Source organism: Lissotriton helveticus, chromosome 10 (genome assembly GCF_964261635.1).
Source record: "Lissotriton helveticus chromosome 10, aLisHel1.1, whole genome shotgun sequence".
In the NCBI taxonomy this organism is placed as follows: Eukaryota; Metazoa; Chordata; class Amphibia; order Caudata; family Salamandridae; genus Lissotriton; species Lissotriton helveticus.
Genome location: NC_136071.1, coordinates 921466276 through 921481277, shown reverse-complemented (window position 1 = coordinate 921481277; position 15002 = coordinate 921466276). Strand labels below are relative to the sequence as shown.

The window sequence follows — 15002 nt, the reverse complement described above, 5'->3', positions numbered from 1 at the left end:
ATAAATGAGTGGTCCGACCAAGCTTGTATAAGTGGAGGATTTACTGTAAGCGTATCTAGGTTAGAACAGATGCAGTCCAGAATGTGTCCTGCCCTGTGTGTTGTATTCAAGGTGAGTAAGGAAAGGCCAAGAACATTCATTGTATCCTTAAAAGAGATTGCACCTGGGTCTGTGGGGGAGTCCAGATGAAGATTTATATCGCGAGTAGTGTAAAGTTAGAAAACCTGTGAGCCAAGTTACTAAGTACTTCCCCAATGCTCTCCAGGAACTCCTTATGCTGGCCTGGCGGACGATAAACTAGTGCTCCCGCAAAGGTAAAAGAGTTGTGAACCTGAATGCGGAAACCGACACTTTCTGCTCCTTTGAGGTCAGGGAGCTCGTTTATGATACATTTCCAGGTGTCTCGATAGATAATTGCGAGGCCACCACCCCGTTGCTCCAGTCTATCTGCCCTTTGAATAAGATAGCCGGGGGGAGGGCGTGCACAATATCTGGGTTACTCCAGGTTTTCAGCCAAGTCTCAGTAATAAAGAGGCAGTTCAGTTCGCCCTCGGTTATTAAATCGAAAATATGCAACGCGTGTTTGCACATTGATCTCGCGTTTATAAGCCCCTGACGCAGCCCTTTATAAGGGCCTTCACCCGATGATATTTGAGTGAAAGCAAAAGATCTTTTACAGTGATAGCAACTAACTGGCCCCTCCCAAGTGGCCACATCCAGTGATTGATGGCATGTTTTTGATTTTTTATTTAATGATAATATAAAGTCCCTGGTATAAGGTTGGGTTGTTCCTGGATGGGCATAATCTCTGGCCCTAGGCCCGTCCAGTGCGCGGACGAGCGCTGACGGGCTTGCCTTTGGCGCGCCATCGGCGCCATTAGAGCTTTAAATAGGAGGCTGAGCTCGGTCCTAGTGCAAAGACTTGACCGTCAACCTCAGCCAAGATGGCCTCCTCTAATGTGCCCCCGGAAGTGAGTACAATCACTCCCTGTGTGCCGCGCTATCTGCCTCCCTCCACACAAACAGCACCAGCTGCGGTGGACCGGGGAGAGAAGCGGCGCCTAGCCGGTAAGTATCACCAACAATTATAAAGTATTGTGCACATTAAAAATAAACAAGTGAAGGATTTTTTAAAAAGAGTGCTGCGCTGAATCGTGACTCATTCAGGCAGCGCAGTTCCAAGCGACAGTCTAAAAGCAATTCTCATATGCGTGCAAAGCTTAGCAGAGTAACAGGATACTTCTGAAGCAGTGAATTCTGCTGCGCGTCGGCGCCAAAGCCCTCTAAATAGGAGGCTGAGCTCGGTCCTAGTGCAAAGACTAGACCGTCAACCTCAGCCAAGATGGCCTCCTCTAATGTGCCCCCAGAAGTGAGTACAATCACTCCCTGTGTACCGCGCTATCTGCCTACCTCCACACAAACAGCACCAGCTGCGGTGGACCGGGTAGAGAAGCGGCGCCTAGCCGGTAAGTATCACCAACAATTATAAAGCATTGTGCACATTAAAAATAAACAAGTGAAGGGTTTTTTAAAAAGAGTGCTGCGCTGAATCGTGACTCATTCAGGCAGCGCAGTTCCAAGCGACAGTCTAAAAGCAATTCTCATATGCGTGCAAAGCTTAGCAGAGTAACAGGATACTTCTGAAGCTGATTCCACAGAGGATGGAACTCAGTTTCTTGTCAGGTTAGCTCTCTCAGAGCATAGTAAAACGACAAGAAGCACTGGTACGGAAAGTCCCAGATCAAACATAGGCATCACAACAAAAAATTATTGGGCAGAATAAGGCAGTAAACATTGATTGCCACATGATGTAAGGTGGCATTACACAATCTGCTCAGGGATGCAACACTGGCAATGTAAGCTCAGCTTTCCATTGGAATGACAATAGTTGCTGGTAGTAACATTCAAAATAGGAAGTAATAAAGAGCCTTGCATCCAAGGTCTTTCTCTTCCTGTGCACTGAGAAAGAGGGAAGGGAGAGCTGCTCCCGTCAACCTGAAACCAAACCTCATGAAGCCATAGTTGAAGTATGTCTCAGGTGTCCTCGGAAATTTAAAGTCATCCTCTTTAGCCAGACGACCAGAATAAGTCCCATTTTTATTATCCAGCATGTGCTGCTGTGCACTCTCCTCTGCAAATCCGGTCTGCATTCCGTGCAGTTTATAATCATAGACTAACCGCTTGCTGATTTCCTTCCGCTTTCACAAGGAAGGCCCAAAAAGGCTCTCCTCAGCCTTTACACATATAGGGTACAATATATCTATCCCCATGCAAATAATTCCCAGCACCAACGATTGCAAACACTGTTAAATTTTATTAGAGCCCTATCTGGAGTAGTGCAACCGATAGTAAGTATATTACCTTTGTACCTGGAGTTCCTCAGGCGACCAAAATGCCAATGAAAACTGTTTCTCCAACTTATGATCATCAGTATTCATATTTCTTCGTCTTGGATCGTTGCCTTGTATAACTGGTCAGATGCACAGGCTGCAATAACCGAAGTGGTTAGCTTTCTAACTCTACCATGCTAGGGACCTCAAAAGCTGAAAGGTTTTGTTCAGACACCCAAAGGTATCTTCATGTGTACCGAGGGTACCAACTGCAAGCCATAAGTCCCACAGACTTAGTAAAGAGAGCACTTCATGATAGGACTGAGCTCCGCGTGTCCATGTCGCTGTGACGATGTGCAAAGAGGTTGCATAAATATTGTCTGGCCAAAATAGCGTGTGCTAAATTCCATTACATTTCTTTTACCGCATTGGGGTTAGTAATAGAAAACCTACACCCATTTGTGTGATATTTTTGTGGATGATATTTAGGCCAAAATATTTTTGCAAGACAATATTTAGGCAACATTGTTCTGTCATAAAACCAAATCAGTATTTGTTTATCATCCTTTGCTCATAGTTGTTCTATGATGCAACATGTGATCTGAGATAGTTATTGCTTACGGCCTTGTGTCATTACCATTCTCGGTTCTCCCCCACAGGTGGCATCCACAGCTCATACTCCTCGCTTCTCCCCTACCGATGCTCTGATCCTCAGCATGTGGCACACTCACCCCACATACATCCAACATTAGGGTGTGAAACACAGATACAATTACTCCTCGTTAAGGGCCCGATTCAAAGTTATTTCCGTGAGTAAGTGTGATTTGGGATGGAAATTCAGAAGCAAGACACATTTGCTCACAGAAAATACTTGATGGTTCAGGCCCAAAATGCAGGAGTAAGAGACAGAGAACATCTTATTGTGGTGCAGCTGAAAGGAATAATCAAAAATGTTTTTCCTGTTGAGAAAAACCCCCAGAAAAACTAAATTTGAGAAGCAGGTGAGCTCTTGAAAATCTCTGACTAATATACATTTCCTGAAGGCTAGGGCTATGTGAAACCGCAAAAAGTCTAAGAAGGAAACCTGAGGGAGCAGGTTGCTGATTCGTTCAAGCTGGCGTTAGTGAATTACATCGAACGTATTATGCAAAGCAACACGAGCTGAAAAGAATGAACATGCTACTTTCTGAATAAAAATTAAAACTAGAGCTATTGGTTAACCAAGTTTTGCACATTACAATTGTTCATGACTCTGTAGGAAGAACCCAAAGGGCAAGTGCACCATCTAGCACCAGTGATTTCGTTTCTCAAAATACTTAAATGGATCATGCATTAAAAACGGTGCTCTCAAACCTTTTAAACATACCTTGTAAATGGCTGGCAAGGAGGACTCATTAAGATCATATCAATTGACAGCCTACTGAAATCTTCCAGTGTTATACCCTGCACCCAAACAAAGAACAAATAAATGTGCTTTTAATCGCATCTTGTATTTTATCACAAGTACACGTGTGATAGGGCAGGTAATCAAATGAGATGTGGGAGGACAGAAACTGCCTAAGGGCTGCTATTGGCTTAAAAAGCGAGTTTGAAATCTCTGCAACTCACGTTATCTTGTTTTTCTATTTCTCAATAGACATGCATTTGGGGTAATCGGGTTCAAATGAAAAATAACACTAGATTGCCTACAAAGTCTGGCTAGGTTTCCCTTACTTTCGCACTACATGGATAGAGTTAAGCAACATTGTCAACAGGGATTCAGAAGGAAGTACACGTCAGGTTTAAATAACTGCTCAGTTTATTTTTTTGTAAATAAATTAGATGCCTAGAACCATGTCATTGTAAGGGAGCAAATTACTCTAATACAAGCATGGGAAATGACCCAAGCCGGCTGGTTTAGAAGTACAGAAGAGCCTTGATTGTGGTGCACTGGACCTGGTGACGCTTAAAGAGAAGGACCATGAGTTGCTGTGGTCACTGGTCTTCTATTCCCACTGCCCCAGTCTTACCTAGTCTCACTCCTACACTGCCACCTCCCGCTCACCTGCTTACCTAAGAACAATCCAGAGTCCCACCTTTACCACCGACATGCATATTCTGTAACTCCCACACTTCAAGCGACTGCAAACTCCGCAGTGGAGCAGACAAAATAGGGTAGAGGTAAGGGGCTAATATCAAGGCAAATCAAACTTCGCTTATTTGTGAAGTGTGTTATTTAGATTAGCCTATACCCTTTATTAGAAATCGTTAATGAACTGTAAAAATGCATATGGACTGGAATGATTTTCTTACACTCTGACCAAATGCACAGCCAAACAGATGCTGTGTCTGGTCATTGACAAGTTCAGATTGTCTCTTTCCTATGAACCAATCACATGCTCTCTGCTCAGTGTCTGAGGTCTACCCTCTATTCCCTCTGCTCTTGTGTACTCAGATGACTCCCTCCCCTGCTAGTGTTCATCATGAACCTTGTCCATGAGGCTCAGTTATCCTCCGATGGCGTTTAACTCTTGGCTGGCATCATCATTCCTAGGGTGGCCTAATGCCAGAATGTCTGAAGCAATTCAGGGCTCTATAAATGATAAGAGGCCTGTCTTTAACAGTACAAGACTGAGACTGCCATTTTTGTCATTTCACAGGCTGCTGGTTTTCTTCACAGAGGCCTCATTCTTGCTCCTCCACTTGCCCCTGCACGACTCGACTTACAACATCTTACCTTCCTCGATTATAAACTCATTCCAATGAAGCAAATACATCAGCTTGCCAAACCTTGCAAACGTCTGATCCTAGCCTGACCCCTAACCACTTTCATCCAAAATGCATAGTCTTCTTTTTAGGAACTTCCTTTCTCTCAGTTTGTATGCTCCACAAACTGCACCTTGGAGGGTAACAATCTGCTCTCCAAGCCTTCCTCCCCAAGGGCAATTGTGCACTGTGGCCATCAAGGAAAGTTAAGACCACATGTATTTATACCAGCCATTGAATGGCCACCTTCTCAATCTAGTCTTCTGATCTCTTGTGCCAAAACAACATTAGGACAGGCACCTCATGGTCTCAGCATGCTCATACTTACACTTTGATTCACATACCCTTCAAAGCCCCCAATTGCTCCTTCTCTTTTTTTACCTAGCATTTTAACAAAGGAGGATGGCATCACAAATATTATAAAAACACATACCCACTACTAGTAACACAGGCACAATACACATTGAAAATGAATTAGCAAATTCTTCTGGACCCATCTTAAATGTGCCATGTTCATGCAATGCCATCTTACTAAAATAATCCTTTAATATGCCTTTTGTTATTGAATCATATTTGCATTTTAACCAAAGATTGTAGTCATCTCAGGTTTGATGCCATCTAAGAAAATTTGGGTCCAGCATTGCAGCATCCAGTTCTGTCGTGATCCCCTAGGGTCTCTCTACTGTGGATCGAAAATAGAATCGTCTGACAAAAGTTAAGGCCACTCCATGATTTTATAATTCATATATGAATTCTGAAATTCCCAGTCGAGAAGGACAGGGTGAGAAAAAAAAGGTTCTTGCACTTACACCTCCAACTTTAATAGGTGACCACATTTGCCTTTGCTTGGGTCTAGTTCTTTCTCAGTTCGCAGGGTCTGCTCCCCTTCTTATTTGCTTTCTACTACAGATTCTAATCTTCTTCTCGCTTTTAAATTCTTTACAGGACAGGATATTTGCTGACTTTCATGTCTTATAGCAAAACATTAAAAGATGTATGGATTGCACACGATATAAGAATAAACATGAGGCTTATGTCTTTTCTTCCAAAGACTGAACCTTAATTAAATACTCTTGAATGCAGACAATATGATATTGATTTTCAAAACAGCTACTGTTAGGAGAGAATAGGGCACGGATGTTAATAGGTCTAAACGAAAAGCCTTTCGCTAGATTTGTTGAACGCTTCAGGAGCTCTAGAATGTGACCTGATGAAAGAATTGAATGATCAAGCGGACGTAGTTATTTATTCTTAAATGGACCTTAAACACGCCATTTGTGGATTAAAAAGTTCCCATGCATCGCTGTGGAGAGCGAGTTCCCCTTCTTCGAGTTCTCCATAATTAGTTTCTGTGAGTTTTAGTTTTTTGCATCAGCCCACACGACAATTATGCCCATATGCCAAGGGAGTCCTATGACACAGAATGAGAATCCGAGTTGGACACTTTGGTATGAATGGGCATATCATACACAATCACCATTTTCCTTTCCTGAATGTAGAATGCGGCTAGCGGCTGCAGAAACAGGGCCCACGGGCAGGACAGGTCCTTTTACCTGTGACCTGCCAGGAAAAGTTGCCTTCTGCGTTCTCCATTATTCTAACTTGATCTGCCAGTAAACAGTCCTTCACTCCATCAATGTGGGACTTGGATGGCACGTCCGTATAGCTTACACAGGTGCAGTAGAATGTGCGTGAAACACGGGTGTTTTATGTGACCTGCAACTCAGGAATGTAATTTGATTTCCTGAACCACAGAGTGGTACAGAAGCCAGAGGTTAGAGAAGCCTACGCTCCCTGCATTCATGACGTCCTTTGTAGTAGTAGATCAGACTCAAGAGTGTGGAGGATAGGAGAAATAGGGGTGTTTTTGAGTGAAGGTAATATCCTCTGTGCTCTCCTACATCATTGTTCTCTAGAAGTGTTATCCACAACAGATTGAGTGGGAGGTAGGTGGGGAAAGCCTCTCCCTCTTCTGTGCCTGAGATTTGGATCTCCACCTTCAGAATACTCCCAATTCCACCCACCTACATTATGACATTGTGCTACAAAGATTATGAGAATTTGGGAGGAATAAACAAAAGATGAGAACTGTCTAAAACTTGTCCCAGAGTTGTACTTGTGGAATCCACAAACTCGGTCTGCAAACTTGATATAAGAATAGGGTAGAAACTACCAGCATGGGTAGCAAAATTACTTTACCAGATTCCAGGGTTTAACAATAGTGGTACTCTTGTGCTTCAGGAGAGGGTTTGTTGATTGCAAAATACTCTATGCCACATTTGGGAACAGCAACTTGGATATTCTGCAACCTGTCAGGAAGTACTGCTGTAGTCCTGCTTTGAGGGAATAAGCTGGCTGGCTGCTGAGTAAGAAGCTACCTAAAATAGGATGACTATGAGGGCCAGAACAAGTGCTGCAACCCAGGGAAGGATGTGCTGCCGCGAGGTCCTGTGCCAAGCCTATTATGTCTGTTACTCCCGGGGATCGAACCTGCATCCGGTGGTCTCCCATAGTGAGAAGAGGCGCCTGTGACTACATGCAGGCAAAAGAATGGAGATTGAACTTCAGTAGTCACACCAACATAAGCCCAAGCACAAATGGTGGTTTGTCACAAACTCCTGCTGGATCACTGCTGTAACCCATTACGGCTCTTCACTCAGTTTGGGTCATAGGTTCGCGCCCGATCAAGAACCGTCCTTGAGGACATACTTGTTCCCTTGCAGCACTAGTGTAGTGTGAATTGCATCCTCAAGCCTCATTGGAGGGAGTGAATGTCTGCTCCCTGTATGCTAGGCCAGAGGCAACTGCAGAGACAGTGGGCCTTGGACAAAGCGCATCACCAGGAGCCATGCAACCCCCCTATTCTAGCAAGGTCGACCAGGGTCAAGTTGAACAAGCAAGGTACAGTGCAGATGCATAGCCTTGAAGGGAGGAATTACAAATTTTGGGGAGTATGTTTAGGTGCTCACCAGAACCTATCCATGACTGACTTTGGGAGGGATATGGGGGGTTCCAGTTGGGCCTCGAGAGCCTTACCCATCGATTACCGAGAAGGTCTATTAATCACACGGGGCCAGCATACCTCAGCAGCCACATATACTTTCACCAGCCACCAGACAACTCATTTCTGCCACCCCCCCATGCATTCACAAAAGTAAAGCAGGAGGCCTATCATTCTCCTACATAACACCCAACACATGGAACAACTTCACTCTACACCCCAGAGCCTCCTCCTATCTTCTTGAGTTCCGAAAGAAGCTGAAGACCTGGCTTTTGGAATAGCTCTGCAAGGGTTACACGCCTACACACCTGCTCAAGCACCTGGATACCCTCACGGGTGATTAGTGTTCCTTGCAAATCACCATAACATAGCATACATTTAGTGCACTATAGTTCACCATAAGGCCTGATCATTGGAGACCTCAGCTAATACTGGCTGGACCCTGCACAAAGTTACCATGATCACTATATGGCATATGTCTGCCTTCTAGAGTTTTAAGTGTTCAGCTTTGTGTTGTGCATTAGAAGTAAAGCTCTTTTTCAATAATGTAAACGCACTAGCTGGATATTGATTTACTGAGTGCAGTTACATGTTTCACTGAGTTTGAGCTTCTACCCCATACAACCTCCCCAGTGTAAAGCTTGAACTGCTTGACTTCACTACCCTGAGGGTCAAGTACTAAATGGGTATACTTGGCTCTATCAGATGTGGGCTCAGTAGTAAGGAAACACCCCCAGACCCAGTGGTAAAAAGCTCTGATTGTTACATTCTAGGTCCAGTAACCCCTGTCTGCATAGGAAAAGCAGAACAGGTAGGTTCCCACAACCACACACGGTTTAAAACTATTAATATATTTGTTGACATGCACACACTTACTTCAATTGTTTTTGGCCATACTTCTGTATTTGGGAAATTATGCTTGTAGACTTCATTAGCACATGTGTTCACATCCACAGCAACAATAACTTCTGCGGGAATACCACATTCTACAAGTAGAAAAAAAAACATCAGAAATATGAAAAAAGTACAACCAATACAAAGCTGAATGAGAAACAATGACTGAAATTATATTCCTTCTTATTTCCCACGTAAAGCGAGAAACTATTCATAGACAATCTATAAAAGCACTAGGGCTATGTGGTTTTCATATTTATTTTCAACATTCGTTTTTTCAAATTACTGTTACATACCCATATTTTAGTTTAGTCAAAAAGATCTCTCAGTCCTTAATATTCACTTAACAATGTAAACATGTGGCAATATAAACTCTGCTCCATTTCGTCAGGTAATGGCCCTTGTTATTATTTCTGTACCAGTAAGTATAATAAAATGCTCACATCTTTTAAAACAGTGAAAAGGTTGGAGTTGGTAAGAGGTATCTAGCTAATGAGTTGCCATTCAGGGGTAGACACTGAAAAAGGTGAAAACGTTATTTACAACATCAGATAGTCTGAACAGGATAGTAAAGTGATGCTTCTCCTGTCCCACCGATTAACAACTAACAATCCTCTGTGACAATTCAAGACCACACCCAACTTTCCATCATCTGGCACACACCCCACCCTGTAATCACTCAGGCTTATGACCACTGTCTTGGGATATTCCAAGTAACTCTTTAACCCCTGCTAGGTTCTGTCCAAGAGGGCGTGGCTGGTGCCCGTGGATAATGGCGGTCGCTCCGTGGCTCTCCTGAGATGACGGGGATGTCGGCAGACCGGACGACTTACTACTTCGCAACGAAGGAAACATCGTCGGAAGACGAGCGCTCCCTAATGAGCATATTCCAGCTTTCGTAGCAGCTCCCCCCATTGGAATTTTTATTTAGATTCTTCATTGGAAACCACATGTTCTATTGGTGACTTTATTCCATTATTGTACAACCATTTCACGTCATGTATGGGAAGCAGCGTTGAATGCAGCAAAGGGTCCTTGCCTCAAGAGTATTCTAAGAAGCGTTTTTGTCAACAAGTTCGCTCTTTTTAATTTTGCTACACAAGCAGTCCTAACTCCTTTCAGGGAGCGACCAAGTTATTTACATCTTCATTTCATTTCTTATCTTTGTTATACCTGGCTTGTCATTTATTATCATCTCTTCTATATTTTGCTGGCGACAGAAATGGAGGACTCAATGAATACCTCACCTAAAGGCACCATGGCCTCCACTATTGCTGTCCATTCTGGCACGAATAAAACACCAAGCAAACATCTGAAAAAAATCCTCCCCCCCCCCCAAGAAAATACCCACAGTCTCTTTAAACTTATTGTTAGAGGAAATGAGAGCTCTTTTGTTGAGGAAACCAACTCTAAGTTACAAATTCTGACAGACAGATGGTCAAGTTTGGAAGACAGAGTTAATATGGTAGAACAAAATATAGACTCATTGACTTCAGCAGGCAGCAAAATTGAAACCCTTCACTCTTAAGTGTCGTCACTCCAAAAACAGGTCGAAAACCTTGAAACAGATATAGATGTAACAACCTTCGTATTTATGGTCTTCCAGAGGGTTCAGAAGGTACAGACCCCATTAGCTTTTAACAGTCCTTTCTCCCCAAAGTCCTGAATCTACCACTAGATACTCAACTTAACATACAAAGAGCTCACAGCTGGGTCCTTTAATCATGAATACTTCAACTACCCCAAGGAAGCCGAGAGGAACTATTTTGTACTTTTTGGAATATACTGGCCCGATTAAAATTCTTTCTGCTGACCGAGCACTCAACTGTATTGCTTGGGTAGGCAACCCTTTGTTTTTTTCCCAAGTCTATTTGAAGCCTACAGAAGAAGATACTTTCTAGCATTGAGACCACAGCTACGTTCTCTCGGAGCACGGTATGGGCTTTTTCGCCCCTGCCTCTTGAAAGTAACCATGAATAACAAAACTACCACTTATGAGGACCCTATAAAGCAGAAATGTTTCCTGAATGCTTTTCCCACAGCGTCTATGGACACATCATCCTCTTCATCGCAAAATAAATAGATATCGGTGTTCGCAATTTGCATGACTATTTTCCTGTTTTGGTCATTTAAAGATTGATTAATGTATATTCACCATGTATGAGGATCATACAACGTAGAGCAATCTTACTAGACAGAGTTCATATTCACCTTTGGACGGGCGCAGACAGAGGCAAGCCCGTCTGCGCCCGTCCGCGACCCGGCTGTGCCTAGGGCCGGTCGTGCTGCCCAAAACGCACAAAACTGTAATATACAAGGCGCCTCATCTCCCCAACAGCGGCTCTTCTACTCTCGGGAGGAGTTGCTGGCTACAGAGAATCGGAAGTTTACGCCGATGAACACGACTATAGGTAAAGGCAGGCATCTAAACTGCGGCTTAATTAATTGTAGGTCACTCATTAAACATCACTTTGAGATTTCTTGTGCGGTTGAAGACTCGGATCTCGATATGTTGTTTTTAACGGAGACCTGGACTAACAATAACTCGGCAGTTGAATTAGGTTTAGCATGCCCACTTGGTTATAAGTCCTGGCATAACCCAAGATTGACGGGCAGAGGGGGAGGCGTGGGGGTAATTTTTAAGGAGGAATGGAATTGTGTTCTCCTAGCGCTGGATGAAATTATTGGAATTGAGTTGATGGGATTCACTTTACAAGGAACTAAGGGGAACTTACTCTCAGGCATAGTGTGTTACAGGCCCCCGGGACAATGCACAAATTACCAGTGCCTATATGAGAGCATTACGAACTTTGCTCTGTCTCACACAAGAGTAATTATACTGGGGGATTTTAATCTCTGGGAAACTGGGAAACTGGAAATCTGGAGAAGCATTTGAGAGATTGTAGTATTCTGGGTTTAGTATTTATGTTACTGCACTTCTCTGCTTCTAGCTACTCAGCCAGTGTGAGTGTTCCAGGTTAGAATGTGAGTGTGATTGACATGGATGGAATGCTTGGGTGACTGGTTTGAGGGTTGGCAGTTGGAGTATGGGCTGAGTAGCTAGGAGGCTGCTCCTGGTGGGGCTGCTTGTTCCAGAGTTATACTTCTTGTTATCCTACCTATGGCTGAATAAACCTACTTCTTAACTCATCTACATCTGCCTCGGCTACATCATTACTTGTATGTTTGGACTAACATACTACATTATTCTTGGCGACAATCTGGGGACTTTCCTGCGCAGAGCATGCCATTAAAAAGAGTTGGGAGTATCCTGTAACTGAAATGGAACAAGCATCTATCATCACAAAGTAAAGAACCTCTACAAGCACGTTAAGTAGCCCCACCAGTGCCGAACACACCAGGCAGCCCTGGCAAAAGCGTCCTGTCAAGTCATCTTAAACAAGGCTTCTGCGTAAAAATCATCATTTAAGCTGCCTACGTGACGCAGAAGGAATTTTAATGTCTGAAAGTAACTACCTTCATCTACTGCCTATGGAAGCAAGCAGTGTCAGCACAGAACTGTAACCAAGGTAATTGGTCACTTAAGTGCGTTGTTAATGACTCTCTTTAATTCAAGTTGATGGATGTGTTACCCTCTTCGTGTGCGTATGCTCATCTGTACTAGCGCTGACTGTGGCAGCAATTTGTACTTTGTGCCAGCACCTCTGCCGCATCAAGTAAAAGGCTATATCTTGTGTAAATTTGTCTGCCCCTTTCAGTGGCCGTACTTTCTGTTGCTCAGCGGAAGGAAAGCGTACTTCATTTTGCTGTGTGACGCTTTAAACATCGAGTAACGTGAGGTGTCTAACTACTTACTTGGAGCCGGTTTTTCAGTTGGTGAGGAGCTCCTTTCATCTCCTCTGACAGCTTGTTATAGTGACGCAATCGAACCTTGCAGGAGGGTTCAGTGAAGAGGACGCGTCATGTTCTTTGTCAATGACACGTCTGCACTGAAGCGTGTACCGCACCATGAGCCACCCGGAGCTACGTGATGAGCGTGCCGCCATCTTTACCATGGCAACGTGGTCTGTTGTTTGGAAGAGGTTTTACTCACCGAATTTTATGTGTTCTTCGAGCATGACATCGGCTGCGTTTATCCTGCCACCAAGGTCCTGTTTCCTGTCTCACAAGTAAGGTACTGTTTCATAAGAATTCTAGCTATAGCCACGAGCTCAGGAAGTTTCATTCACCTACAAACTGCTCCGTACTACGTGGAACATTTCACTTGAGATTTTCTTCACCTTTATTCGTGCCACGTTTCATCTTCATCTTTTATGGGCATTTCTCCTGCATCTAAAGTACTTTGTTCTGCTGCCTAATGTAACAGACACACCTATGACTGTGGTTAATTTATGTGCATAATTTTAACTTACAGTATGTTCAATTTTGAAATGTATAGGAAATGTGTCATTTAACTTAAGTTGGGTTCTCTCACCCTTATGTCTACACTGCGTTTATGCTTGTGTCACTTTTCATATGCGGGTTCTCTCACCCTCTTCGTTTAGGGTTCTCTCACCCTCATTTTAATGCTTTAGTTTGGTACATGTGTTCTCCTACTCATGTCTGCCCAAAGTTTTCGTTGAGGGTTCTCTCACCCTCATTTGCATCATTGCATCCCTGTTTTTGGGATGGGTTTAGGTTGTAATCCTATTTCCCCTCATGGTTTTACCATTAGTTAACCCTCATGTTTGGGTTATTGGGTCAAAGTCTTTACTTTATACCTTCTCTACTTGTGTTGGACACCTTGTTGTACGTTTTTTGCGTGCATGTCGCACTGTGCGAATTTCTCTTTTGTGTCCAGTGTGTAAGACGCCCTGTGCATCACATTTCTCTCTATGTCTTGTGTAAGCTGGTTGTGCTTCACTTCTTACCTATGTGTTGGTTTGACACATTGTGCTGCACTTGTTCGTGCCGTGTGTGTGCTTGGGTCCTGTCCCTTGTTACACCTCTTTCTTTTTGGTTATGGGTAACCCCATATTTTCTCAGTTCCTCTCATGAGGAGTGGAAATGTTGCCACATTGTGCTGCACCTTCTTGTGCCGCGAGTGTTCTCAGGTCTGTCCTTTGTAACACCTTCGTCTATGGGTAGCCCCATATTTTCAGTGTTCCTCACATGAGGAGTGGAATATTTGCCACATTGTACTGCACTATCTTGTGCTGCTTGTGTTCTTAGGTATTTCCTCCGATACACCTTCATTCATGGGTAGCCCCATATTTTCAGTGTTCCTCACATGAGGAGTGGAATTGTTTTGCCACATTGTACTACACCTTCCCGTGCTGCGTGTGTTTTCTTGGGTTTGTCCCTTGTTACACCTTCGCTTATGGGTTAGTCCCATTTCTTCTTAGTTCCTCTCTTGAGGAGTGGCTTTTAGTTGCCACAGTCTACCTTCGTGAAGACGTTTTCTTCACGTTAGGTCTTGCTCACTTGTTGTTTGTGGGTTTGTCTCTCATATTTCATTTTTCTTTTTCTTCACTATTGAAGGAGGAGGATGGTGTCAGTGTTAGTGTTTACTGTCTCCTTCTTCCTTCTTTCCTGGCTTTTGTCTGTTTACCCTCTCGTGGTGTGGAGTCCTTCTCATCCCTGGGTTTACGGATAAATATTATCAATTGTATACTTTGATTGTGGATAGTTTTCTTCTTCGCTCTCTGGTTCTCTTTTTTGTTTTCCAATTCGAGAGGGAGAGGATGTGCAGTATTCTGGGTTTAGTATTTATGTTACTGCACATCTCTGCTTCTAGCTACTCAGCCAGTGTGAGTGTTCCAGGTTAGAATGTGAGTGTGATTGACATGGATGGAATGCTTGGGTGACTGGTTTGAGGGTTGGCAGTTGGAGTATGGGCTGAGTAGCTAGGAGGCTGCTCGTGGTGGGGCTGCTTGTTCCAGAGTTATACTTCTTGTTATCCTACCTATGGCTGAATAAACCTACTTCTTAACTCATCGACATCTACCTCGGCTACATCATTACTTGTATGTTTGGACTAACATACTACAGAGATTTACAACTGACGTGTGCAAACTTGAATTTGCAACAGT

At 43.6% G+C, this 15002-nt stretch overlaps 1 protein-coding gene across 2 annotated transcripts in view; it reads right to left on the bottom strand.

The window, feature by feature from the left end:
* The window catches only part of TRDMT1 (tRNA aspartic acid methyltransferase 1), a 248182-nt gene that overhangs the window by 127718 nt on the left and 105462 nt on the right, over nt 1-15002 (bottom strand). Inside the window, exons 2-3 of one of the 2 annotated variants that reach the window (XM_078663576.1) lie at nt 8953-9062; nt 3697-3773 (exon numbers count right to left, since the gene is read on the bottom strand). In XM_078663576.1, coding sequence (XP_078519702.1) covers nt 3697-3773; nt 8953-9062 — 187 coding nt within the window. The remainder of the gene's footprint in view (nt 1-3696; nt 3774-8952; nt 9063-15002) is intronic. The other variant, XM_078663577.1, reaches the window with a different exon arrangement.